Consider the following 27,981-nt stretch of genomic DNA (forward strand, 5'->3'; position numbering starts at 1 on the left):
ATGTCTTGAAACTAATAAAAATAGATACATTATACCAAAACCTGTAACATGTTGCAAAAGCACAAATAAGAGGGAAGTTTATTGCAATAAATGCTTACATCAAAAGAATAGAAAGATCTCAAATAAACAACCTGATGCTACACCTCAAAGAACTAGAAAAACAAGAACAATCCAATCCCAAAATTAGTAGATGGAACAAAACAATTAATATCAAAGCAGAACTAAATGAAAGGGACCCAAAAAATTATACAAAAGATCAATAAAACAAAAAGTTGGTTTTTTGAAAAGATAAACAATGTAGACAAACTATTATCTAGGTTTAAAAAAAAAAGGAGAAGAAGAGAGAAGACCCAAAAAACAAAAATCAGAAATAAAAAAGGAGAAATTGCAACTAATTTCACAGAAATACAAAGAACCATTAGATACTATTATAGACAACTATATGCCAACAAATTTGAAAACCTGGAAGAAGTGGACGAATTTCTGGACACATACAACTACCAAGGCTGAATCAAGAAGAAATAGAAAACCTGAACAGACAAATAACAAGCACTGAGATTGAAGCAGTTATCAGCAGTCTCCCAACAAAGAAAAGCCCAGGACCAGACGGCTTTAGTGCTCAATACTACCACACCTTTAAAGAGGAATTAATACTAATACTCTCTAAACTATTCCATAAAATTGAAACAGAGGCCATTTTCCAAAACTCATTCTATGAGGCCGGCAACATGCTGATATCACAACCAAACAAAGATACAACAACAAAAAAGAAAACTATAGGCCAATATCTCTGATGAACATAGATGCAAAAATCCTCCACAAAATACTAGCATTCAGAATACAGCAACTTATCAAACAAATTATACACCATGATCAAGTGGGATTCATCTTGGGATGAATGGGATGCAAAGATGGTTCAACTTAAGGCTAGTCAATAATGTGATACACTACATCAAGAAACTCAAAGACAAAAACTATGATTATCTCAACAGATGCAGAAAAAGCATTTGACAAAATTCAACATCCCTTCATGATTAAAAACCCTTAGCAAATTAGGTATAGAAGGAAAGTATCTCAACACAATAAAAGCCATAAATGACAAACCCACTGCCAATATCATCAGGAACAAGACAAGAACAGGAACAAGACAAGGGAGCCCACTCTCACCACTCCTATTTAACATAGTACTGGAAGTACTAGCCAGAGCAACCATGCAAGCAAGAAATAAAGGATATCCAGACCAGAAAAGATGAAATCAAACTGTCCCTGTTTGCAGAAGACATAATCCTATATATGGAAAAACCTAAAGACTCTACCAAGAAATTCTGAGAGCTGATAAACAACTTTGGTAAAGTTGCAGGATACAAAATCAACATGCAAAAATCAGTAGAGTTTGCATACTCCAGTAACAAACTAGCAGAAAAAGAAATCAAGAAAGCAAGCCCATTTACAATAGTCATACACACACGGGCCAAAAAAAAAAAAAAAAAAGGAAAGAAAAACAAAAGACAAAATAAACCTAGGAATCAATTTAACCAAGGAGGTGAAAGATCTCTGCAATGAGAACTACAAATTACCACTGAAAGAAATTAAAGAGGACACAAAAGATGGAAAGACATTTCATGCTCTTGGATTGAAAAAATAAACATTGTGACAATATCCATACTACCCAAAGCAATCTACAGATTCAGTGCAATCTCCATTAAAATATCAATGACATTCTTAACAGAAATAGAAAAAACAATCCTAAAATTCATATGGAACAATAAAAAAACCTGAATAGCCAAAGCAATCCTGAGCAAAATACTACTACTACGACTACTACTACGACTACGACTACTACTACTACTACTACTACTACCACTACTACTACTACTACTACTAATAATAATAATAAAGTTGGAGGCATAATACTACCTGACTTCAAATTATACTACAAAGCTGTAGTAACCAAAAGAGCATAGTAGTGGCATAAGAAGAGACACTCAGACCAATGGAACAGAATGGAGTACCCAGAAATCAACCCACTTACTTACAGTCAACTGATCTTTGACAAAGGCACCAAGAACAAACACTGGGGAAAGGACTGCCTTTTCAACAAATGATGCTGGAAAAACTGGACATTCATATGTAGAAGAATGAAACCAGACCTGTACCTCTCACCATATACCAAAATCAACTCAAAATGGGTTAAATACTTAAACATAAGACCTGAAACTATAAACGTCCCAAGAGAAAACAGAGGAAACACTTCAGGAAGTAGGACTAAGCAAAAACTTTATGAATAAGACCCCCAAAACACAAGCAACCAAAGAAGAAATAAACAAATGGGATTATATCAAACTAAAAGGCTTCTGCACAGCAAAGAAACAATTAACAGAATGAAAAGACAACCTACAGAATGGGAGAAAATATTTGCAAACTACGCATCCAAGAAAGGACTAATACCTGGGATATACAAGCAACTCAAATAACTTAACAGTAGAAAAATAACCTGATTAAAAAAATGGGCTAAAGAGTGGAACAGGCGTTTCTCAAAGGAACATGTATGGATGGCCAGCAGACACATGAAAAATGCTCAGTGTCACTAAGCATCGAGGAAATGCAAATCAAAACTACACTGAGATACCATCTCACCCCAGTGAGACTAGCTATTATCAAAAAACAGAGAATAACAAATGCTGATGAGGATGTGAAGAAAAGGGAACCCTCCTACATTGTTGGATGGATTGTAAATTGGTGCAGCCATTGTGGAAAACAACTGCAGATACAACTGCCATACAATTCAGCAATCTCACTGTGGGTATATACCCAAAGGAAGGGAAATCACCATGATGAAGGGACACCTGCATTCCCATGTTTACTGCAGCTCTATTTACAATAGCCAAGAGTGGGAATCAACTTAAATGTCCATCGACAGATGACTGGGTAAGGAAAATGTTATATATATACTCAATGGAAGACTACTCTGCCACAAAAAAGAATGAAATTCTGCCATTCGCAGCAACATGGATGAACTTAGAGAAAATTATGTTACGTGAAATAAGCCAGGCACAGAAAAATACTGCATATCCTCACTCATAAGTGGGAGCTAAGAAAATTAAAAATAAATTAAAAAAAGAAAGAAAGATACATCAATCACAATAATTCCTGAACTTTAAAAAAAAATTTTATTTTAATTTATCGATATACAATGTAGTTGATTTTCATTTCAAAAATATTGACGGAACTATGGAATTGAGGTCACTAGAGGAGGGAAAGGGGGAAGGGAAAGGGATTAGTGAGAAATTGGTAAAAGGCCACAAAAAATGATTACATTGTGCAATGATTACAGTGATTATCTCAATCTGAACATCACATATTGAACACAGGTACTGATATTCAACACTGTACCCCACAGATATGTAAAATCAATTATGCTTCAATAAAAGAAAAAAAGAAGAAAGTAAACTTCAAGTTTCATTTTACACACCACAGTGAGTAAAGTTCTTAGCTACTGTGGGAATAAGGAACAAAAGTGAGAAACATTACAGGGAACTGATTTTAAACTGTTGAGGAATTCTAAAATTCCTAAATGGCCTAAAATGGTTATCCAGCCTCTCTAAGAACTGGCCAAAACATAATATCTGGATTTAGAAGAATAAACCACAATAATCATGTGGATAGATACACACATACAGACACATGTATATACATACAAATATTGATTATACATAATATATATTTGATAAGATATAGATATATAGATTTTTTTATACCAATACATTTCATTATACTGTAGATTTCCTCAAAGCTCACTTATATACTGCCAATAGATATAATTACACTTCTCCTTAATAAACAGAAAGAAAAGAGACTTCAAAAAGTTCATGGAAGGATTTGTATTATCTTTTAACTCTACTTTTCCACAAACTTTATGAAGTACCCTCCTGTTTGTGATGATTAAATTCTTTTACTACAGCAATGAAAACAAGTGCGTTAGTGGAGACTCCAGTGAGACTTTAAGTAGTATTTCCTATAATAGATTAATACATCTAAATTATTCCTTGTCATTAGGGACTTTTTGCTGTTCATTAATGGATTTAAAACCTAATTAATTTCCCTGCACTGTTTAAGAAGCTCACAATAACATTGGCTTGACTCATGTACTTTTAAGTACATTCAGCAAATTTGAGAAAGTGGAAAATTACTCCATAATATTCAGAAAAGTAAGAAAACATTTTCCTTCCACCCCTTTTCATTATTTTCCCCAGAAACTACTGTAAGTGGAGGTGAAATTAAAAAATAAAGGTATACCTAAAACAATCTATGGCAATTTGAAATGATTAATTCCAGGTCTTCTAACATATACAATGGTCTAATGAAAATTTTATGTAGAGTAGGTCCTATAGAATTGCAAGTTGGCACTAAACTATCTGACACTGGGAAGTCTAATTTTTGCTCTGCAAGCTTAGGAAGAAAATAAAAGCATAGCTCTTCACTTTTCAAATTGTTACCATGTCATTTTTCCTATGAGTCAACCAAATAACAGATATGAATTGAGGTGCCTACCAGCTTCAAGGCGTGGTAAACCATTTCACAACAAAGCCACAGTAAAAGACACTAATCCTAAATAATTTAACATGTTACTTTATATGAAAAAAGTAGAAAAGCAAATAATTCCAAGTAGTTAAACAGAAGTAATAAATATATGAAAATTTCCAATTGAAGATTAAGGCAAACAAAAAGGTCTATAATTTTAGAAAGTCTGACAAATTTGGTAGCAGGATAGAATAATATGTAATTTTCCAGAGAAGGTACTTTTGATTTAACATGGAAAGAAATGAAATTCTAATAATAAAAAGGCAATAGTAGAAAGAAACATGCATTTCTTTTTCAACGATACTGTTTTCCTAGTTAGCGGCCTGAAAAATGCAGGATTTCTCAAACAACTGTTTATAAAGTTTCATCATAAATGATTTTTGTCAACAAAATATGTACGCATATTAAAAATAAGCAAACTTTTATGCTACAGAAGTTCCTTCCTTTCCTTCATCTAACAAATATTTACGGAGTCCACAGAACATAATTAAACATTGTTCTAGTGCTAGAGATACATCATGAACAAAACAGACTAAAATCCCTGCCTGAGACAAATGATAAGCAAGAAAATAAGTAAAAGGTATAATGTATATATTGTACTACTGCTCCATTGTCATTTTGCCATAATATTGTCCTTTGGTTCAGTGCTACCACATGTGGTTTAAATAAAATTATAATGCGATAAAGGCCTTTTGTTATTTCAGATAAACCCTCTTGGCCAAATTTTAAGGTAGATCTGTCTTAAAAGGATTACCATGATATAAACAAGGAATCACCAAACTTTTAAAAAATACATATTTTAGGCTTTGCAGGCCATCTAACGTTGTCACGTATTTTTCATTTTTTTTTTTAACCCTTTAAGAATGTAAGACCATGCCCACCTTGCAGGCCACACAAAAACAGGTCAGTAGCTGAATTTGGCCTGCAGCCATAGTCTGCCAACTGACCAAAAGAGGATACTCGCATTGAAGTGGCTATGCTCAGTCCTACAGTTCATGTTTCCTTCTATTTCTTTTTGCATTTATTCTTTTGCTCTTTATTATTCATTTACCAAAATCTAATAGAACATTCTTTTCTAGAGCTACAGTAGTTCCAAATACAGCAGCCTTAAAGGCAGTTCTGAAGAGCAGGGCCACCTGCTCTACATCATGCAAGCAACAGAAAAAACATCTCGGCAGAAAACGCTTTGTAAGTCTACGAACTGAAGAGTGATATGGCAGAGATTGTGCATGAGCTCCACCAACTTCCTAGGGCAGACACATATATGATCTAATGTTCCCTTACCTTGCTGGAGGAACATCAATACTGGAAGAAACAACTTTTCGTTTTTGCTCAAGAAGACAGATGGAGCGAGTGTTTTCTTTTTCATGGTCAAGGACCCAGCTGGCTTTTTTGGTGTCTGCTGTTTTCATATCTTCCCCCACGGCCAAGGGGAACAAGTGTTGAAGAGACATTTTTTTACTAGAGTCACGTTTTAAGTCCTCTGATTGAAATGTGAAGGTCATTTCCCGCTTAATGCTCCCCACCTGTGAAATGAAACACAGAAATTCTTACTCATACAAAACATCAGCCTTCATGACGGCCTTGAGAAGAGACTACAGTCACTGTCTTCCCTGTTCATCTTGAAGGTTTTATAGCTTAAATGGGAAAAATGCAACACAGAAATACAATAACATTACAAAGTGATATACAATTGATGCATCTGTCATAATCCAAACAAGAAGCATCACAATCACAAGAAATGCCTTTTAGGCGTACAAACACTTTGAAGAATTGAAAGCATAAGACCTCTGAACATTTTTTAAAATTTAAAACAACATTGTTTCCTCTTCCACAACTAAGAAAACTCAATTAAGTAAATTCTTAAGTATTTCAGGCTGACAATCATCTTTAATAGAAGAGAGTTAATCTATAAAACCAAACTTTGACTATTACCACTGATCTGAACTGCACTCTGTAGTTCATGAAGAAATGCTTTTTATCCTTTATCTAAAGCAGTTAAGATTTTAATAAAATCCCATCAAAAGCCATGTAATAAAGAAGTCGGACTAATTTTTCTTATCATTTTAAACCAAATGCAATGATGAGTAAGGTGTAAGACTAATATAAAATTAAACCTCAGTGAAAGGAATCTTGTTATTTCAGAATTTGTGGCAACTGAAAAAGGAGCCTGAAATTAAAGAAAGGTTTTTGTAAGGCAATTGGTATTGTAAATAAGGGCGGAGCAAACTAATTAAAGTTCTAAGTGAATAAGGAGGAGTCAGACAATCTGTTGATCTAGAGCCTCACTAATCAGTGGAATGTATTTCAAAATAGGCACACCTATAAGACATTTCACAAGCCCATGAGACAATACATCCCCTCTGTAGAGTCCATTTGTGGAGTCAGTAAATCTTCACTCACTCACCCAAATAGAAGACAGGCTTGATGGTTTCTTTTTAATTTTAGGTAGAAGAAAAAGCACAACAACTTTGTTCAAATAGATTTAGATTTACAGAATCTAAAGCCGTACGCATAAGGCATTTTCAGAGTAAAAAAATGAGAATATGTGAATTTGCTAATGGCAGAGACTAAGTAAGGAGCCGAGAATACCCTTGGCTGGCACGTATCTTTCATGTGCACACACAGAACCTCTCAACTGAGCTCTATTCTCTCTTTGGCCTATCCTACGGGGGAGAAGAGATCATCTTCCCATTGTTTTCCTGTCAGACTTATACCAGCTCCACAGGAAAATGGTCAGCCACTTTTGATCTACTTGGAACTGATTTAAAAAGACACCATATTTCCTAGAATGCATTCATGAAGTAAAACAAGGGTCCAAGAAAAATGAATGTCTGCTTTTACACACTATTGTTTTAATGGCATCGGGGCATGGAGAAGGGGATGGGACCCACCTCCCATAACCAGGCACACTGCACCAGCACCATGGGACTCACCCAGTGACCCAAGGCATGGAGCCAGGTACCAGACGTCCCTCCCACAACCAAGCATGCCACGCCAGCACCTCGGGCCCCACCAGAGGACTTGAGTCATGGAGAAGGGGAACGGACCCCCCTCCCACAACCAGGCACACCACAGAGCACCCTGGGGCCCACCCAGGGCATGGAGAAGGGTACCAGACCCCTCTCCCACAACCAGACACAATATGCCAGCACCTCAGGGACCACCTGGGGACCTGAGGCATGAAGAAGGGGACTGGATCCCCTTCCCAGAATCAGGCACACCACACAAGCACCTTGGGGCCTGCCCTGGGACCTGAGGCATGGAGAAGGGGACCAGAACTCCCTCCCACAAACAGGCACACTGTGCTAGTTCATCAGGGCATGCCCAGTGACCCAAGGTATGGAGCCAGGGACCGGACCTGCCCCCCATAACCAGGCACACCGCAAGTACCTCATGGCCATGCCCTGGGGCCTGGGGCATGGATCTGGGGACCAGACCCCCCTCCCACAACTGGGGACCTGAGGCATGGAGAAGGGGACAGGATTCCCCTCCCACAACCAGGTACACCACACCAGTGCCTCAGGGCCTGCCCAGGGACCTGAGGTATGGAGAAGGGGACTGGACTCCCCTCCCACAACCAGGCACACCACACCAGCACCTCAGGGCCCACCCGGGAACCCAATGCATGGAGAAGTGGACCAGATTCCCCTCTCATGACCAGGCACACTGCGCCAGTGCCTCAGGGCCCACCCGGGGACCCAATGCATGGAGCTGGGATACAACCCACAACCAGGCACACTGCCAGCACCAAGGAGCATGCCAAAATATCACCTCCATGTGGATGGCCCACCACAGCCACCACAATAACCATGGCTGCCGCAAAAGTGGCTAGATGCCACAACCACCACACAGAGGGTCCGCCAGCCACTGGAGTGCATTGACACAAGGAGAATCACCAGCAGAGATAAAGAAAGGAAGAGGATGTCTCTCTCCATAAAGCCCATTTCAGAGTGACAGAAGCAGCATCTGCTCTATAATAATATTGGGGGACCTGTCGCACCTCTAAGCATTGGACAGATCATCTAGGCAACAAATCAACAGAGTAACCATTATTCTTTCAGAAGGAGAGACGAAATCTAAGGTAATTATAGGGGAGAGGGGAATGGGGAGAGATTGGACAAGGGGTAAAAAGAACAATTATGATTTGTAACAATATATATGCTATTAATATTGATTTTATCAACATATCTCAGTGTTGAACCGCCAAAATATGTATAAGCCATTTTGATTCAATAAAAAAAATAAATAAAAAAAGAAAATATTTCAAACTTCTAAAAATACATGCTCATAAAAATATAGTTTAGAACATCAACCAATGTGATTACAAATATTTTAAATATCCATCACTAATCAATATTCTATGAAACTTTTTCTCTCTTGAGGTAGGGGTTGGAGGGGGGTGTTTTTCAATTTTATGCAAGCCCATTCCCAACCTATGTTACAACAGGAATACTCTAAACACCAGGCATAAAAGAAGGAAACAAAGGCCTGGTTTTGATGATTATAAATAGCTTCTCCCTAAGTGTCAAGTATTACATTAATTAAATATTTAAGTAGTAATCAGTATTAAGTTGTAATGATAACTGACATCCATGCCTCCCGTGGGGCTCTGGTTAAATGAATTCCATCCCAAGTTTAAAGGAGGGGAAGAACATTACAGGAAGTCTAGCTTTCAGTTTCCAAAGTTCAGGAAAACAACAACAGCATCTGAAGCAAATTAATACGAAGTAGAAAAAATTTCCTGTGGAAATGATGTTATAACTGTATGTCATGCTCTCAGCCAAGGCTTCATAATAAAATAAATTACAGTAATATTCAACAATGCAAGCCATAAATCTTCTGTAATGCTTCCTAAACAAAAATTTAATCTCTCATTAGTAATCAGAGAATTTTATCAATGTAATGGATTTCAAAGACAATTTAGCCCAGACACCTTATTTAAAAGTGTAATTAAAGTGACTAGAAATGACCAAAGATGACCAAAAATAATTGTAGAGATGAGTAAGAGATTTTAGATACTTTGAGTCATGGGTTCCACTGTCTGTGACACTGGTAGAAGGGGAGCATCACAGGTGTAGGTAGTCATTATATCGCTATGCCTTAAAGATTGCGTATACACATCACACATTCTTTTTAGTGTTCTTTTATTCATATAAAATATTATATTAAAAAGATAAAAACAAAAACAAAAAAGGAGGGTTCACAGGAGAGAGTGCAATGAATACATGAAGTCAAATCTTGAGAAGTTGGGCTCAGAAATGGCCCAGGTAATAGCGTGGTGGCTAGAGGCAATGTTGGACAAGGGAGAGTGTTCTAAGATGGGAGATAAAAGAGCAGGGCAGAATGGAAAGAAAGGGGTGAGGAGTAAGGGTTTGTAGTAGCAATAGAAGTGGACCGACTAACAATCAGCTGTTGCAAATGAGCACTGATTAGAACCCCTCTTAGATTAGCAGGACAAAGAAACAAAAGGAAGATATGATTCCATTTATATGACATTTCCAGAAAAGGCAAATCTACAGAGATAGAAAGCAGATCAATGATTCCCTGGGGCTGGGGATGGGAGCAGGAACTGATTACAAATGGGCACAAGGGAAATGTCCTAGAACTAGGGTGATGGAAATGTCCTAGAACTAGGCTGTAGCAATATTTGTACAAGCTTGGAGTTTATTAAAAATCATTGAACTGAATTCTGACAATGGAATAAATATTATGGTATGTAAATTACACTTCAATAGAGCTATTAAAAAATGGGTAGGCATAGAACCAAAGCAGCAGTAACTGGTATGGAGAGTGTAGTCTTAAGAATTCCGAGACCCAAAATTTGGAAATTGTGAAGCAAAGCAGTAGCCACAAAGTCTATGGGTTTTTTGTTTGTTTGTTTGTCTGTTTGTTGTAAATACAGGTGGTATGGCAACCCCAGCTGCTGCAAGCGTTTATGTGGTTGTACCCTAAACACCAGTAGGAGGGTCTAAAATCCAGTGCCTGTTCAGGCCAGGTCCCCAGGCTTCCTCACCAATGGAAGAGGGACATTTTTAAAAATTCATCCACCTGAAGAGAAACTTTTTGTACTTCATCTCCTTAAAAAGGACACTTTTATTTATTTCCCAATTTGCACAATGCCCTGGTGACAAAAATGTTCTGTTGATCTGAAAGGTCAAGGCTAAGTTAGCTTCCTTCTTTGAAGCTGGTATCAATTAATTATGTGACTCATAAATATGGGCTGATATTCTTGTTAATGGAAAAGTTGAGGCAATCTGAGAAATCACTCTACGCAGAAGCAGTTAAGCAGGCAAAGGGTTCAACAACAGAAGACAGCCAGAAAGAAACAACAACAAAAAAATCTGACTGGATGGAGAGAAATCAACAGCAGCCTCAAAGTTGGTGGGTGCAAAGGAAAGAAGAAAAAGCACGCGTAGAGCTAAGTAACAAGTAAATGTTACTCACCTCTAGGAGTAAATGGGTATCTGCCAAAGAGGGAGCAACTTCCCATAGCTATGGGATTCCTCATAAGTACCAGGAAGAGAAAAGGACATAGGTAAGAAACTGGCAACTCCCTCCAGGAGAGATACCTAAGTGGCAGGGTATAGTTGATATGGCTCTTTGGAAGGGTGCTATTGCTCATGTTCCTGGAGGCTGGGTCCTTTCCAAACCTCCTGATTCACTACCACCATCAGCTGTGAATAGATAAATAAACTTTAAAAAGCCTAGAAATTATCCCCACTAATCTTAAAGACTCATCCAGGAAAAGTGAAAGATTTAGAAATTTCTAGTAGGGATTTTTTTTTTCTTTTTCTTTTAGCACATCAAGATTTAGAAGGAAAAGGGAGATACTACAAGGTAATAACTGGCTGCATAAAAAGTCAATGATTTGATCCTCTACACCAGAATCGTGAACTCTTGGCAAAAGACAATATAAATCTTGTGAGATCAGGAAGAATTTCCTTGTCGGGAGATTCACTGACCTGAAAACACAGTTCTAACTGAAAATTTGAGGAGGAAGAAGGAAAATATCCAGATAAAACCCCAAGCTAGATGCCCTGTATGATAAATAATTCAGAAGAACTGCAAGACTGTTGCTGACTGGTAATTCTCAGGTAATCTGGATGACAAAGCATCTTTTTGGGAGGAACTGGAAATGTTCTGTCTAGGTATCAGAAGGCTTATGGCCCACATAGCTGCTCGTAAATATGTGTAGGGCTCTCTTAAAGAAGAGGAATTTGAGTTGTGTTCCCCTAAAACCAGGATCAATGTTGTCCACACTTCCGCTTTCCACTAATTCCCTCTGACCTTCACTTTACTCTGTTTTCTTCTTTTCCTTTTCCTCTTTTTCTTCTACCACATTGTGAATGAAACATTTTGTAGGAATCCCAGAGACTGCTCCTCTCACTGAAACATTTTATTTTTCAATTTTTTTTTTGGCAGCAGGCCAGGAAGAGGATCCGAACCCTGGACCCTGTGTTATCAACATCCTGCTCTAACCAACTGAGCAACCAATCAGCACTATCTTTCAATGTTTATTTCATAGAGTTTAAATGTACTTTTCATTTTTAAAATGCTTATTTGTTACAAAATATAAGCTTGTTACAATTTCAATGAAAGTGCACATATGGGAAAATTTTCTATTCCTCCCCGTTCTCCTCCCAACTCTGACCAGCCAGGTCCACCCCTAGAGAGAACAGGGTTTAACAATTTATTAGAAAATTTTAAATTACTTACAATGCATTACATACCTATCTGTGCATATATATACTGTTTGGAGTGTTTCAACATGAATGTGATTACACTACATGTATGAGGGGTCTTCAAAAAGTTTGTGGAAAGATTTGTATTATCTTTTAATTCCATTTTTTCATGAACGTGTTGAAGCACCCTTGTACTATTCTGCAACCAATTTTTTCACTTCACAATATATCATGGGCATATTTTCATATGAGTAGTAGACCTACTACATTTATTTTGAACAGTGTAACATTTCATGAGATAATATTTGTTAACCAACTTCTTGACAGACATTGAGGTACTTTAAAATTTTTCATTATTAAAAATAATGAGCATCCTTGTGTATATATGCATATATCTTTATGTGCTCGTACAAGCATTTTTGTAGGAAAAATTCCTGGAGGCTAGAACTGCTGAATCAAACAGCCCGAATTTCTTTAATGGGTGAACAAAATATGGAACACCCAAATAATGGACATACTATGAAGTCACTAAATAAAAGGACATCAGAATATATCCATTATCTATTAAGGGTAACACATCTTGCATGTGTTAGAGACGCACATGCAAGTTACAGACTGATATGTTAGGCATGATTTCACTGAATTTAAAAAACAAAGTAATATGCCAAAAAGCTACACACTTCAGGGAACAGAAGACTAGATGGGACAAAAGGGCTCTTTCGCTTCTTTTCAAATATATTTAGATATACACATATAAAAATATGGACAATTTTTAAGTGGTGAGATTATGGGGGATTTTTACTTTTTTAAGGCTTTCAAATAGAAAAATTAAAATGAGACAGTTTTTGTGTTTATGAGATTCATAAAAATTATGAAGAATAATGCTCTGTGCTTTTTAACACATGAGGTAATTGGCACCTTCAAATACAATTGGTGAAAGTATACATATTTTAGAAGGCTGACCTGGAAAAATGTAGCAAAACTGCACTGTGCACCCCTTTGTTATAGCAATTCTACATCTAAAGAAAAAAAAACAGAAAAGCACATGAGGATATTTATCACAGAAATGCTTATAGTATTAAAAAACATAAATTAATTATCCATCAATAAATTGTGGGGTAAGTATGCAGAAATAAAATGTGCAGTTAAAAACAGACATATCTCTATACGTATTTATTGACATGGAAAAACATTTAATATATTAACTGAGAAAAAGGAGACCACAAATGAGTATATATAATGTGATCTCAGTACAGAAAGAAAGAAAAAATTCTGGAAGGACATTCTAAAATGTTAACAACAGTTTCCTTTGGAAGCAGATTTATAAGCAAATTTTGCTATCTTTCTAACTTGTGTGTAATTTTTACAATATCCATGTGTAGTTTGATATTTTAAAACCTATGAAGTTATCCTATTATAAAAAAATTAATATTTTATATAATTTTCTCAAGAATCTGGCATTTATATAACTGTTTTTTTCTTCTAGCTGCCAGTCAGCATATATGTATATATTAAAAGCAAAAATGAATTACTTAAAATAATACATCTATTGGCCCTATTATTTCCATTGATTATCAGCATGTCTCAGTCATGTTGTACAACAACTACCATCAAATTCCTTCTTCCTACTCAACACAGAAGCCCTTCATATAGCACATCACAGACACACACATTATCCAGTGTAATCTCTGACAAAGGAACAAAGCTTCAATGTTCAATTATATAAGAATACCACCAATTACTGAGTTAACTGACAAAACTCAGAATTTTTATCCCAATGAACAGCTTTTGTTTTTCTAGAAGAAGATAAATAGTGTATGTATAAATATGATGTACTTGGGGAAATTGTAATTTTTTTTAACAAGAAGTTACAGGATCTATTTAAGTTGTGAATTTCTCTAAATGGTGTCCTTTGTAAACTGGATGCACCTTTCTAAGACAGGGACTGAAGCTCATCAGCCTTTCTCAGTACGAAAACATCTGGTTTCCACAGGAAGATCATAACAGCACAACAGAAAGGAGGATGGCTCTGACATCAGCCCACTTGCTTGATCGATCCTTTCTCCTGTCTACACTCAAGTGCACTGCACGCCACCTTATCCTAACATCCTCCCTATGGATTTACAGAAACAAGTGCCACAAAGCATGTGTCAACACTTACTCTTGGAAACTGTCCTCCATTACTCATCTCAACCCAATCAGATTTGAGGAGTTGGCTCCAGAGATTAACTGGATTTCCAGGAATAATCTGCAGAGAGTCAAACCATTTGCCTTCTAGGGCTTTCTGGATAGTAAGAAAGTAGTATAGAAATTCTGAAAAAGGGCATGAAATTCAAGCCACAGCAAAACATACTCTCAAAAAGCAGGCAGTGGGAGGCAACGGAGTGGTCCAGTAGGCCAAGCAACTCTCTGAGACCCTTCATGACCAGGAAAACACCAAGTCACACCTGACAAATTTATAAGATAATTTTTCCTATTTCAGATTATGTTTCCCTGCATTAAGATTCATTTGAAGAACTTGCTTTCAAAACACATAATGATACACATTATGTATTTAGTGACTGATGACAATGACACATCAACCACCGTGGGGAACATGGAATCAGACCCAAAGATTTAAAAACATGTTACAAAAGGACAAGCAAAACTTATATTAATAATAGAAACAATTGATGTTCTCAATGAATTTAAACTATTACTGCTAAGAGTCATGCCCAAAGGGAGATCGTAATCTTGAGTGAATTAATAAAACTATATCCAAACACAGTCAACAAAACTCTAGTCTTTACTTCAGATTAATTCTTCAAATTTCATGCTAGGTACACAGAAAAATAAATTGGATGGCAAATCTATCCAGTTCTAATGAACAGCTGTAGTAGAACCACTTTAAAAACAATTATTTCCAATTATTAGCCCTTTGGTTATATTATGCCCTTAGCTCTCTGAAACCAGTGAAGTGTTTGTTGACTGCTTTTTGCTCAAGTACATTATTTTTCTACACCAAGACAAAGTAGCTGGCCAATGAAAATCAGCCTGGTTTGGTGGTGGTGATGATGGGCAAGAAGTAAAGCTCAGCACAACAGAGTTGGGACCCTGTATTAGGTTTTGGCATCATATATTCAAGCCTCACAAATACATTATCTCAGCAATCAGTGTTGTTAACGCTGGATTTACTACAGCAAGTTTTAACTTTAGTATCTTGACAATTTAATATTCAACAAAGCATGACCTGGCTTGCTTAATGGCAGATTAGTCAGCAGCACATTTAGGATGGAAAGTTATTGCAAAAATCTTTAGTGGAAGACTATTTGGCTGAAGTTTCAAGCCTTCTATTAACTTTATGCAAGTGAGAATACACACCTTGGATATTTTTTAGAAAACCTTTCAGAAAGCATTGAATGGAAATATCCGTTTCTCTAAAGTGCAATATAAATTCAAGCTCAGCTAAGTTCACCTGCATATTTTTTCCAACTATATGGGTATATGTGGACAGTGGGAAAAATAATATCAACAGGGGTCGACCTTACTGGACTTCAAGATACAGAATTTCAAAATTAACCCATTAGTTAATTAGATGTTCTATTTGCTTTATATAATTCAAAGTTCAACTCAATCAGTCACATCCAATCCATGTAGAAATCCTGTAGACCATACCTTCAGACTGTATCTAGAATCCAATCACTTCTCATCATCTACACATTACCACCTTGGTAAAGCCACCACTGTCTCTTGCCTAGATTTACGCAACAGTCTCCTCTCAGGATCCCTGTTCCCACCCGCCCCACCAACCGCCCCTCCCCGCCCCCCAGTTCCTTCTCAATAATAGTAGCCAATATATCCCTTAAAAATCAGACTCCAACATGTCCCTCCTTGGCTCAGAACCCTCCAGTGGCTCCCCATTTCACTCAGAATAAAATCCAAAGTCCCAACATTGGCCTCCAAAGCCCCATGTGACCCGACCCCCTCTACCCGATTTTCTCCCTCCCCTACTTCTTCCTTCCACTCTCACCTCTACCCCCACCCTTGCTGGCCCAGAACATGCCAGGCACACCCCTGCCTCAGGGCCTTTGCACTGGCTGCCCTATCATCCTGGAATGTTCTTCCTGCAGATATCTACATTGTTAGCTTCCTCACCATTTCAGTCTTTGCTCAAATGTCTTTTTCTAAGTGAAGCCAACCCAACCACTCTGTTTAAAAGTGCAGTGCTCCCCTCCCACTCCTCATTCCCAAATCCTATTCTAGATCATTGTTCTATAGCACTTATCACTTTATTTCAAACTGCATAATTAATTATTCATTAAGTTTATTGTCCTTCTCCACCAGAATATAAGTTCTATGAGGATAACATGCAATTTTTGCTTTGTTTACTAATATCCTAAGATTTAGAAGAGTGCCTGAAACAAAAAAATAAATATTTATGTGGAATAAATAAATAAATGAAGCTTCAGGTGATTATGTGTATTACACAGTGGCACCTGCTAACAGAAGTCTAAGGAGGATGGATGCTAAGTTCCTGAAGCTGCAAAGTGTGGGATCAGAGATTCCCTCAGTCTCAAAGCAATTTCCTAAGCTACCAAAAAGGAAATAGTTAATTGTGCTATAATTTGGGGAAGAAATAGGTGATGAATAAGTACAGAACAGTCACTATCTTAATCCTTTCCTTATCAAAATTTTCAGCTATATTTTGTGAAGGACTTTATCTCCAGGAATGCAACACTTATTTTGTAATAAAACCTATGGAGAAAATAGGGTTTGTTTTATGTTTAAGTTATAGGACTCTGAACCTTCCTTCTACAAATATCACTAGGTTAATATAGAACAAAACTGTAGAGAGATACAGGCAGAATTTCAGAAGCAAGTCATGGTTAAAGTCACATAAACTTAAAAATCCTGGGGAGTGAAGATTCCATCCTACAGAGTGAAGTGTTGGGGCAGACCATGGAGCAGCCTGGTCCCCAGGTATGCCTCACATCCCTTCCTCCCACCTGTCCTTGGCTCACAGTAAATCCAGCCCACTTACTCCCCCAATGAGTTCTAATATTTATAGTCAATAATAATAATAATAATAATAATGATAATAAATACCACCTTTACTTCTTCTGCATATAGTTTATAGTGACTACTTTATGCAGATGGAATTTGGGCCCCACTCAAAGTTTTTTCTTGTAAGTTTCTTTCTGAGGCAGTACAGGCAGCTGTTTCACTGAGGAACAGTTGACCTATGTAAGGCTTGTGCATACCCACAACTGTGACAGCCACACCAAGCCCCACTGACTGCAAATGCCACTGCAGGAGGAGTTGGGGCCCTGAGCATAGGATAGACCATCTGTCTCTGATCTCTCCTTATTGTATCTTTTCCCAAGGGATCCACACTGTCCTCTCACCTGAATCCTAGCCAACACCATCACGCTAAACAGAGGGGCTGCTCTGGATACCAGGAACTTCACAGCTCCTTTTCTATGCCCCTACTGGAGCCCACACTCATCTCCCAAGACCCCTCTCCTCTCCTGCTGAGAGTCTCTGAGCTCCCCTCCCTGTCCTCCCTGGCCCGAATCCTGGGCATAAACATGCCTAGAAAGAGACAGATGATTCGTTGAAATTGAGGCAGTAGGTTAGAGTTCATCTTCTTAATGGGTTAAATAGTTACTTGCAGCTGAACTGGGAATAAAACTACACTTTAAAACATGGTTTCTCTGACCAAACCACACATTCCTCCCAAAAAAGCAGTTAGAACAGAACTTGTGAGTAAGTTGGAGAATGTACTTTTGATATGTATAAATAAAAGGCCAAATAACTTCTCAAAAAGAAAATTGCACAATTTCCCTGGGCACAAACAGGGCCAACCGAATCCTTTCTTTCAGAAACATGATCTGAGAGATCCAGAATCTGATGTCAATTAGTGGTGGAGGCTGGTGGTGACTGAGCACACACCAGACTGAGGCGGCGGGGGTGCGGAGGCCAAGCCACAGGCACAGCAGAAAGCAGAGGAAACCAGGAAAGAATGCGGAGCAGGAGAGCGAAGCAGACCCTGGAGAGAAACAGAAGGCTGGAAGTCCTGAGACAGAGCAGCAGTTAGAAGAAGAGCTGCCTCCTCCTCCAGCAGCTGAGAGGCCTGGTTGCAGGTTGTTCCTGGGCTGAATGCATCAATCCCACTCCTCACAATCATAATCCCCACCCCACTCACCTCATTTCACCTTTTGTTTGCTTGTTTTTTTAATGCCTGGGCTTTTTTCAACTTCTTGCAACAAAAAGAGCTGAACTAACTCAGTGCCTTTAATCCTTTTGGCAATAAGAACCAGAAATATAACTTTTCAAATTCATCAGTGGTTGCCACAGTCCAACACAATATCTTTAAATTTTGAGAGCAAATTAGAAGATGTTGAGTAAAAAAGAGTATTTGTTGCTGAGGGTTCTTCCTTCAGTATACATTTCATTTAAAATACAAGTTATCATTCCTTTGGGCAGTAAACAGCAAGTGAAATTAAAAACTGAAGTTGAAAACTAATGAATTCACATTTCAGCTTGGATTGTGCTAATTCACAGACAGCTAATTATTTTTACTAGCTGCACAGATGACTAAATAAAACCTGTTAATAAATGCAGCTAGTGTGTACTCAAGAAATTAAGCAATACATATTAGAATAAATTTGCATACCTGCTAATATAAATATAATTCTTTATAATAAAGATCTTACTGGTGTATAAGACAATAGATGGGTATATGAGGGAGAAATACCTCCCACTTCAACACAGATTTTCATAAGAAGGGAAATAGCTCAAAAAAATAACTGGGCTAATCCATGATAAATGACTGTAGAAGATCTTAATATAAAAAGGCATGCTTCAGGGGTTCCAGCCTGCTGGTGATCCTTCCTTCCTGCTTTCCTGCCTGTGGACATTAGGCTGCTACATCAGCTGTAATTCATATGTGTGTGTGGTGTGTGAGTGTGTGTGTGTGTGTGTGTGTGTGTGTGTGTAAACAGACAAATAAATACAATACACACATACACATCTCCTGGTGCTCCTCTGTTAGAACCCTGACTGATACAATATTGAATGTGAGATAAAGCATTTATTTATGCTTTACCCATTTCTCTGCCCTAATGTTCCAGAAACCACTTAGAGGCAGAGAAGGAGTTTTGCTCAGTTTTATATCACAGGCACCTGATATATTTATACCTGGCACATACTGGGTGCTTCATAAATATTTACTTAATTAATGTAACTATGTGAAGATAATACAGCAATGAGCCACCCTGTCAGAGCTGAAAGGAAGATCTGTAAAATCAGGAAACAGAAGTGATTGCTATCCCATATTCACAATGCTCTAATGTATACAGAGGACAAAGCAACAATAACAGCAGTAGTAGCCATAATAATCGTAGCTACAGTTATTAAGCCCTTATTAAGTATAAGACACTGCTTTAAACTTTGCTTCATACATTACTATGGATTGAATGTTTGTCCCCTCCAAAGCTCGTGTTGGAATTAAATCAGACTATGGTATTTGAAAGGTGGGGCTTTGGGAAGTGATTGGATTGTGAGGACTCTGTCCTCATGAATGGATTAATTCATTCATGGATTAATGGATTAATGGTTTCATGGGTTATCGAAGAGTAGACTTGGGGCTTTATAAGGAGAGCAAGTGAGCAGGTAAAAACACTTTTGCCATTTTTGCCTTGTGATGTTCTGCACCACCTCAGGACTCTGCTGAGAGCCTCTACCAAGAAGAAGGCCCTCACCAGTTGTGCCCTCTGGACCTTGGACTTCCCAGCCTCCAAAACTGTAAAAAATAAACTTCATTTTTTAATAAATTACCCAGTTTCAGGTATTCTATTCTAAGCAACAGAAAACAGACTAATACATAGAATTTCACGCCAATCCCAAAAAATCCTAAGAGGAAGATCTTATTATCCCAACATCATAGATAAGAAAACTAAGGCCCAGAGAAGTTACAAAACTGACCCAACATCTCACAGATCTGTCCCATCATCTGCTCTTTCCTCTCTACAGGATATTTCCCATTGGTGGTTAAATGGGCTCCAATATCTCTTATCTAAAAAAAAAAAAAAAAGCCTGGAGAGTGAGGCTGGCATGTTCAACAGGACAACTGCACATAGCTAGGAGAAAAGTCCAACCACATTACAAGTCTGAACTAGCAAAAAGTGCTACAGCACTGCCTCCCACCACACAACTCCCAAGACAACAGGGATCGAAAGCTAGAACTTCCACCACAGATGCCCCCGCAGCACCAGGAACCTTTGCCACTATGTTTGCCAGAAGATCTCTTCTGCATGTGGCTACCCCCTCACTGTCTTACTTGTGCCTCCTGTCACATGCCTCATGTGGATGCGCTGCTGTGGTAGAACCTAAGTCACACTCAGAATTCTAGCTTCAAGGTATTCTGGGAAATTCTGGCCATGGCAGCATAGGAAAATGATACAGAAGGGGACGGCGGAGGCGTTGAACCAACCAACCTACGATATCTGCCACACCACCATATGTTTCTGGATTTCTTTTTTTTGTCCTTTTCAGCCTCCTCTGTCTGCTACTCCAAACATGTATTTTTAATCTATGTACCTCTCTCTATTTCTATTGCCACCATCATTTCCCACTTGGACTACTGCAATAACTTCTGGCTAGTCTGCACACTTCCACTATTAACTCCCAAGAATCCGCACATTACTGAGAGAATCAAATAATAATAATTTTGTAACTTTAATATAAAAATACTGCTAATAAGCTACTGTTTTTGGTTATAAATATTAAACTTTTAAAGACATCATGTGAGTAGGCAGTTACCCATTTGGCATGAACTGAAGGTGCCAGAAACATCCCTAGTAGAGATATATATTCCAATGGCTAGGAATCATGCCAGAAATTCTATCAATAGGTTTAAATCACATTTATATCATTAACCCTGCATCCCTGGTTAAACTACAAATATCCCAGGGAAAAAAGTCTACGTTTGCTGTGAAATCATATAAAGATGGAATCAAACTCCAGCCCTGCCACTTGCTAGTTTGATCTGGGGAAACTTTTTCACCTCACTGCACTTCAAGGTCTGGTCCTTATCTATAAAAGAGGGATGTCAGGTTGATTGAAAAGATAAAATGGAAATATCTAGTACAGTAACTAACATAAATTACACAAAAATTACACAAATTGACACAAAAGTTGGTAAACAGGCAAAGAACTGTAGCCCTTTCTCTCCGGCAATACCTTATTGAAAATTCATTTGTACGAATGATTAATATATCCAGTTTGATGTTAATGAAGAATGAAGCACTGTAGCAATCCAACGTGGGCTCAGTGTGTAAAAGGGATCACAAATACACAGAAAAAGGAGGCGCCAAGGGTGGGGTGAGGGGACGGGGAGAATGGGGCTTTGCTCAGAGAGAACAGTGTGGGTGAAGAAGAGCAGCCAGAGCTGGTTAAGGCCTCTACAAGAGTCTTCAGCCGAAAGTGGGTCATTGGAAAAATAGTAATAGTGATAAAACCCAGAAAAGAGAATGAAATCCATCTCACCTGCTTAAAAGGTTTTGCCTGGAGTAAGCCTAATGGGGTTCCATAAAAGTCTCTGACCACCGTCCATATCATTCCACTTACTGAGCTCTAAGCACATTCAGGAAAGCATAGGAAACAGGAACCACAGTGGGAGATGAGCAAGATGCAGGAAGGGCAAGTGCTCAGCAAGGGCACATCGTTCTTTGCCTTACTCTATGTCCCAGAGCTTGTTCAACAACAGTAGCAATCTCCCTCAAATCAGTGAGATCCTACATTTGGGTCTTCTTCACAGAGACAGAGGACAAGCCCACAAGCTAGATGACATACCCAATAGAGTTTACCTTCTCACCTGCTGACATCTGCTTTCATCTTCAAATCAAGAAAGAAGCCAAAAGACAACTCTACTTTGGCTATCACTAAAATGTACCTATGGCTGTTTAACACTGCAAAAATGTAGAAGAAATTATTTTCCACCAATATTTCTAAGTATATTTTTTATATACTAAATGTATAGTTTTTTTTAAAAACAGAAACTTTATTATTAGTTTGTATATTCTAGGATAGTGCCATTTAATTTAGTATTCTCAAAGACAGAATTTGTCGAAAATGGGATTTTATGAATAGTTTTATAACAGGCTTCATATGCTCACATTCTTCCTACAACACAACCACATGGCTCTGATACCCCTAGTATAAGAAATGAGACATGGATGGCAGCCAAAATAGTACTTATCACAAGACCTTACACAGAGGAAATGATTAATATGTGTTTATGAATATCAAAGATCATACATTCAGTTTCTAAAAAGTTGAAGCATTTTGTTCATGTGTAAGCTATCAGAAGGATATTCTACAAAAAGAAGGTAAAATATGCATAAACCACAATACTATCTAGCTGCAAAAGGCAAATAAGTTGTTTACAGCCAGAAACATCTACATTCTTCCAGGAAAACAGCAGACAAGTGATAGACACTATATAAACACCTTCTGTGTCTCTGTATAACACACAATTTTTAAGTATATGTTAATACATTAATTTCCAACTAAACACCTCTTAATTTTCTTATTTAAAGATCATTTCCATGGGTCTCATTATAAAAGAGGTTGTATAAAAGACTTCAGAGAAGATAAAAATTCTAAAGCTTGAATATTTATTCCAACCCACACATACACCAGTCTCTTTTTTCCCAGAGACAATAAGGAATAAAGATATTTTAGTAGACCTTTGAAAAGAGCGTTTGCTTGAAAAGTAGTCATTCATTCAACAAATATATTTACTAGGTATGATAGACACAAGGGATAATAGTGATATATACATATGTATAATAGTGATATATACATATATGTGTATACATACGTGTGTGTGTGTGTGTGTGTGTGTGTACGTGTGTGACTAAAAGTCCCTACACTCATGGAGCTTGCAATGAAGTGAGAAAGAGAGGCATAAATAACAGAATCACACAATCTAAGTGAATTACAACTTCAACAGGTACCCTGATAGAGAGTTCCATGGAGAAGCTTTGAGCATGTAAGAGAGGGGAAAAATTCGAGAGGTCTGGGAAGGCAATTGAGGAATTGTCTTTGTCAGCTTGGGCTTCTATAACAGAATACTGTAGACTGGGTAGCTTATAAAAAAACAGAAATTTATCTCTCATTGTTCTGGAGGCAGGGAAATCCAAGATCAAGGCACCGGCAGATTCAGTGTCTGATGAGGGCCCCTTTCCTGGCTCACAGATGGCCGTCTTCTCACTGTGTCCTCATAAAGTGGAATTGGCTAGGGATCTCTCTGAGGCCTCTTTTATAAGGAAACTAATCCCACTCAGGAAGTCTCCACCCTCATGACCTAATCACCTCCCAAAGGCCCCACCTCCTAATACTATCAAATTGGAGATTAGGTTCAACATTTGAATTCTTGGGGGACACAAACATATGGTCTATAGCACTTCCCTACTACAACAACTAGATATGGGCAGAGAAGTTGGATTTATCACCACACTTTGGGAGTCAGGGATCCAATTCGGTGTTTAACGATTTGAAAGCAGAAAGCAAAAGCTATTTTTTCTCACTTTATTTCATCTTGGACTTTTTAAATTTTAAAAATCTGCCTCCAAAATAAATATGCTGTTAACTGTATGTGAAGACCATCAAATGCCTTAGTTTTAAAAATGTTTCTGAATGTCGAAACCTGGAATATTTCTTGACATTGATTTCAAGAAAGTCTGAGCACTTGAGAGATCTGCATGAAAGTTATAGAGGATCTATTCTATTCTATTTGCCTATTATGTATTTCTGCTCCCCTCCACACATTTTTAGTGTCTCAAAAAAGGCCATTAAAACCAATATACATAAAATAACACATATTATTTAGTAATAAATCACCCTACAGCACCTATGCCACACCCTTCCTCACTTTGCACTGTGTCTGACCCCAGAGAGGTCGGTGCAAACACAGAATCAGCCCTGTTCAATGCCACATCTGACACAGACCATTTCCTGCACTTGCACTTGGATTTCCTCACACCGGAAGCTGACCTTGCTGGTAAGAAGAGTTTTGGCTACATTGAGAAAGTTCCAGCATTTGATTAGAAGTAGTGCTGATCTGACTTGTGCTCTTTACCTTTCTCCCACAATTTGCCTGGCTTAAATCATATCAAAAAGAGTTGGCAGGCTCTAGTACTCTGCATTCCTCTTTTAAGGATAGAGATATTCCAGTGTCTAGATACAACCTTCTGTGAACATTATTTCACAGAACAAAACTGTGAAATTGTTGAGAATTTGGAAGGTCTTTCAGTACTGATGAAAAAACTATCTTAAAGATTGTGGACTTCACTGTTAGTAAAATGATAAGAAGCTATCTTCAGAACCATGAATTTAGACTTGCTAATAAAGTAAGATTTTGAAGCAAAAGACACACACCTGAATACCCCAAAAGAGAAAAAGAACACAGAAAGTCTGCAAAATAGCAGTAATCTGGGACCACTTTACTCAGTTGTCAATGACCCTGGCTGACATAAGAGTCCCATGTTAAAATACGGCCCAGTATGTGATGCTCCCAAGTCACCATGTTCATTTTCGTCAGGCAGGCAGGGAAGTACGTGCTTCAGTTTTGGAAGAGTTTAATAAAAATTGCTAAAATAAAACAATTAGGCACATAATCTATGCTAAACCAAAAACTACTCGACACTATTAATTTATAGCAACACTAAACAAATAAAATTTAAACTGTACTTTTATTTTCTATATGGCTGAGTGTTATGTATAATGTTCAAGATTTTGAAGGACAAACCATGCAGCTATCTTAGCTTCTTATTAGCGAATGCTGCTCATGAATCATGCATGATTAAATCAATCTTTCAGTTTTGCAGAGATTTGCATCCCTCCGTAGATAATCCAGGGCCCTACAGATATCACTGATACATTCAATTCATTGATTAATGACTTGCACGCTCTTTGCTAATGCTTTTTAGTGAATCTTACATGTAGTTTCCAGCAGCAACTATTCATTTCCTAAGCAGACACTTTAATATATAATTGATATTTTATCTTAGAGGATAGAAACTAAAAGACATTCCAGACTTATTGAGACATTCTGGCTTTTAAAATAAAGAGATTTAATACATACGCACACACACAAACCTACATATTTTAATTCTTCTATTTTGAGGATACAGTTACAAGTTCATTCTACAATGAATCAAGAGATCTTTGGGGTTTATTGGGGCACTAAATATATTATCCAATTCTTCCATCCAAAGCTAAATAAAATATAAGTCAGGCAGTTAATTTAAGCATTGTCAGAACTCTCAAAGAAGAAGATATTTTCTAGGCAGACTGCTGAAGTGGTCATGTTTTTTGTTAATAAGTTCTTCTTTAGGTTGGACTAAACCTCTCCAGAAAAACCTAATCCTGTTTCCACTCATTACAACTTCATTAGAGATAAGGAATAATTGGTCAACATCCTTGTAGAATTTCTCACTCCTAAAGGACTCCTAAAGGTACCCAGCTCAGCAAGATTGCAGGATGCAAAAAATAATCATATTTCTGTATACATACGACAAACACATGGAAACTGAAATTTAAAACACAACACCATTCACAATCACTCCAAAGAAAATGAAATACTCAGCTGTAAATCTAACAAAAACATAAAGGATCTGTATCCTGAAAATTACAAAACACTGGCAAAAGAAATCAAGGAAGACCTAAATAAGTGGAGATACATATTGTGCTAAAGGATCAAAAAACTCAACGTAGTAAAGATGTCAGTTCTCTCCAAATAGATCTATAGGTTTAATGGAATTTCTATCAAAATCCCAGCAAGGTTTTTGCAGACATAGTCATGCTTATTCTAAAATGTATATAGAATGGCACAGGACCTAGAATAATTAGAACAATTCTGATTTAAAAAAAAAAAGAAGAAGAAGAAGAAGAAAGTGAGAGGAGTCACTTTACCCAATATCAAGTATTATACAGCTACCACACTCAAGACAGCGTGGCACTAGAAGAGGGAAAGACACAAAGATCAATGGAACACACCAGAGAACCCAGAAATAGACTCACACAAATATGTCCAACTGATTTCTGTCAAAGGTGGATAGACAATTTAGTGGCGGGAAGATAGCTTTTTAACAACTGGTGCTGAAGCACTAGGCAAAAAACCTGAAGCTCAACCTAAACCTCACTACAAAAAAACCTCATTCTACAAAAAATTAACACAAAATACATTGCTGGAGATACATTGTATCTCAAGATACACTGAGATATAATTGTATATCTTAATTTAAAAGTTAAAAAAAACCACTATCTACAAGCATTTCCCAACTTTGGATACAATATGTCCCTGAAGATCACTTCTTAAGGAGACTACAGATATAAATATAAAATGGTACAGTCACTATGGAAAAGACTGCAGCAGTTTCCTATAAAACTAAACATGCACTTACTATAAGATCCAGCAATTGTACTCTTGGGCATTTATCCAAGAGAAGTGCAAACAAGTTCACACAAAACTGTATACATGAATGTTCACAGCAGCTTTACTTGTAATATCCCCAAACAGGAAATAACCCAAATGTCCTTCAATGGGTGAATGGTTATCCACATCATGAAATACAGAAGTGCTCAGTAACGGAAATGCACAAACTACTGATACATGCAACAACTTGGATGGATTTCAAAGGAATTATGTTGCATTAAAAAAAAAAGCCAATCTTAAAAGTTAGACACTGTCTTATTCCATTTACATAATATTTTTAAAATGACAAAATTATAGAAATGCAGAACAGATTAATGATTGCCAAGGGTTAGGGACACAGGAAAAGGAAGGAGGTGGCTGTGGTATCTGAGGGATGCTTGTGATGAAACTATTCTATATCTACACCGTGGAGGTGGTCACATGAATCTGTACAAGTGATAATATTACACACACACACACACACACACAGGTTCATGGAAAACTGGTTAAATCTGAATAAGGTCAGTGGATTGTATCAATGTCAATTTCCTGGTTGTGACATTGTATTATAGTAATGCAAGATGTTACCACTGGAAGAAACTGAGTGAAGGATATACTGTATGGAGAGCTCTCTGTAGTATTTTTTACAACTGCAGGAAAATCAATTAACTTTTAAAGTTCTTTTAAAAACAAAAAAAGAAAATCTAGAAAAAAACAAAAAGATACCTGGTCTAACTACCTCCATTGTACAGGTGAATAAATAAAGGCACAAGCAGTAAAGGAATTTGCTCAAGATTACACTACTAGTTAAGAGCTACCTCAAAAATAAGATTCAGGACTATGGTTATTAGAGGTGGGGAAAGGGGAGAGGGAGGGAGTTAGTGAGAAATTAGTTAAGGGTCACAAAGATTGATCACATTTTGTAAAAATGAGCATACTAATTATCCTGATTTGATCACTACATTTTGTACACATGTATTGATATTCAAATCTGTATCCTACAGATATACATAATCAGTTATGTTTCAATAAAAAATACATAAATAAACAAAGACTCAGGTCTCTGAATTTTCCTCTATACCATAGTTGTAAAATAATAAAATAAGAAATCATTACTGTTCCATCCCATACTGAGGGATTAAAATAATAAAGATACCTTCAAGCAGCTAAAAACTTAGTTGAGGACACATGGAATAATATTATGGGAATAGTGAGCACTGTAATGCTACCTTCCCCTACTCTTCCCAGGGCAGG

General features: G+C 37.4%; 1 protein-coding gene across 1 annotated transcript in view; it reads right to left on the reverse strand.

Annotated features, from left to right (window-relative positions):
* The window catches only part of ZNF704 (zinc finger protein 704), a 204,421-nt gene that overhangs the window by 155,130 nt on the left and 21,310 nt on the right, over window positions 1-27,981 (reverse strand). The window contains exon 2 of the mRNA XM_063079674.1: window positions 5,866-6,107. Coding sequence (XP_062935744.1) covers window positions 5,866-6,107 — 242 coding nt within the window. The remainder of the gene's footprint in view (window positions 1-5,865; window positions 6,108-27,981) is intronic.

The sequence above is a fragment of the Cynocephalus volans genome, chromosome 15 (assembly GCF_027409185.1).
Source record: "Cynocephalus volans isolate mCynVol1 chromosome 15, mCynVol1.pri, whole genome shotgun sequence".
Classification (NCBI taxonomy): Eukaryota; Metazoa; Chordata; class Mammalia; order Dermoptera; family Cynocephalidae; genus Cynocephalus; species Cynocephalus volans.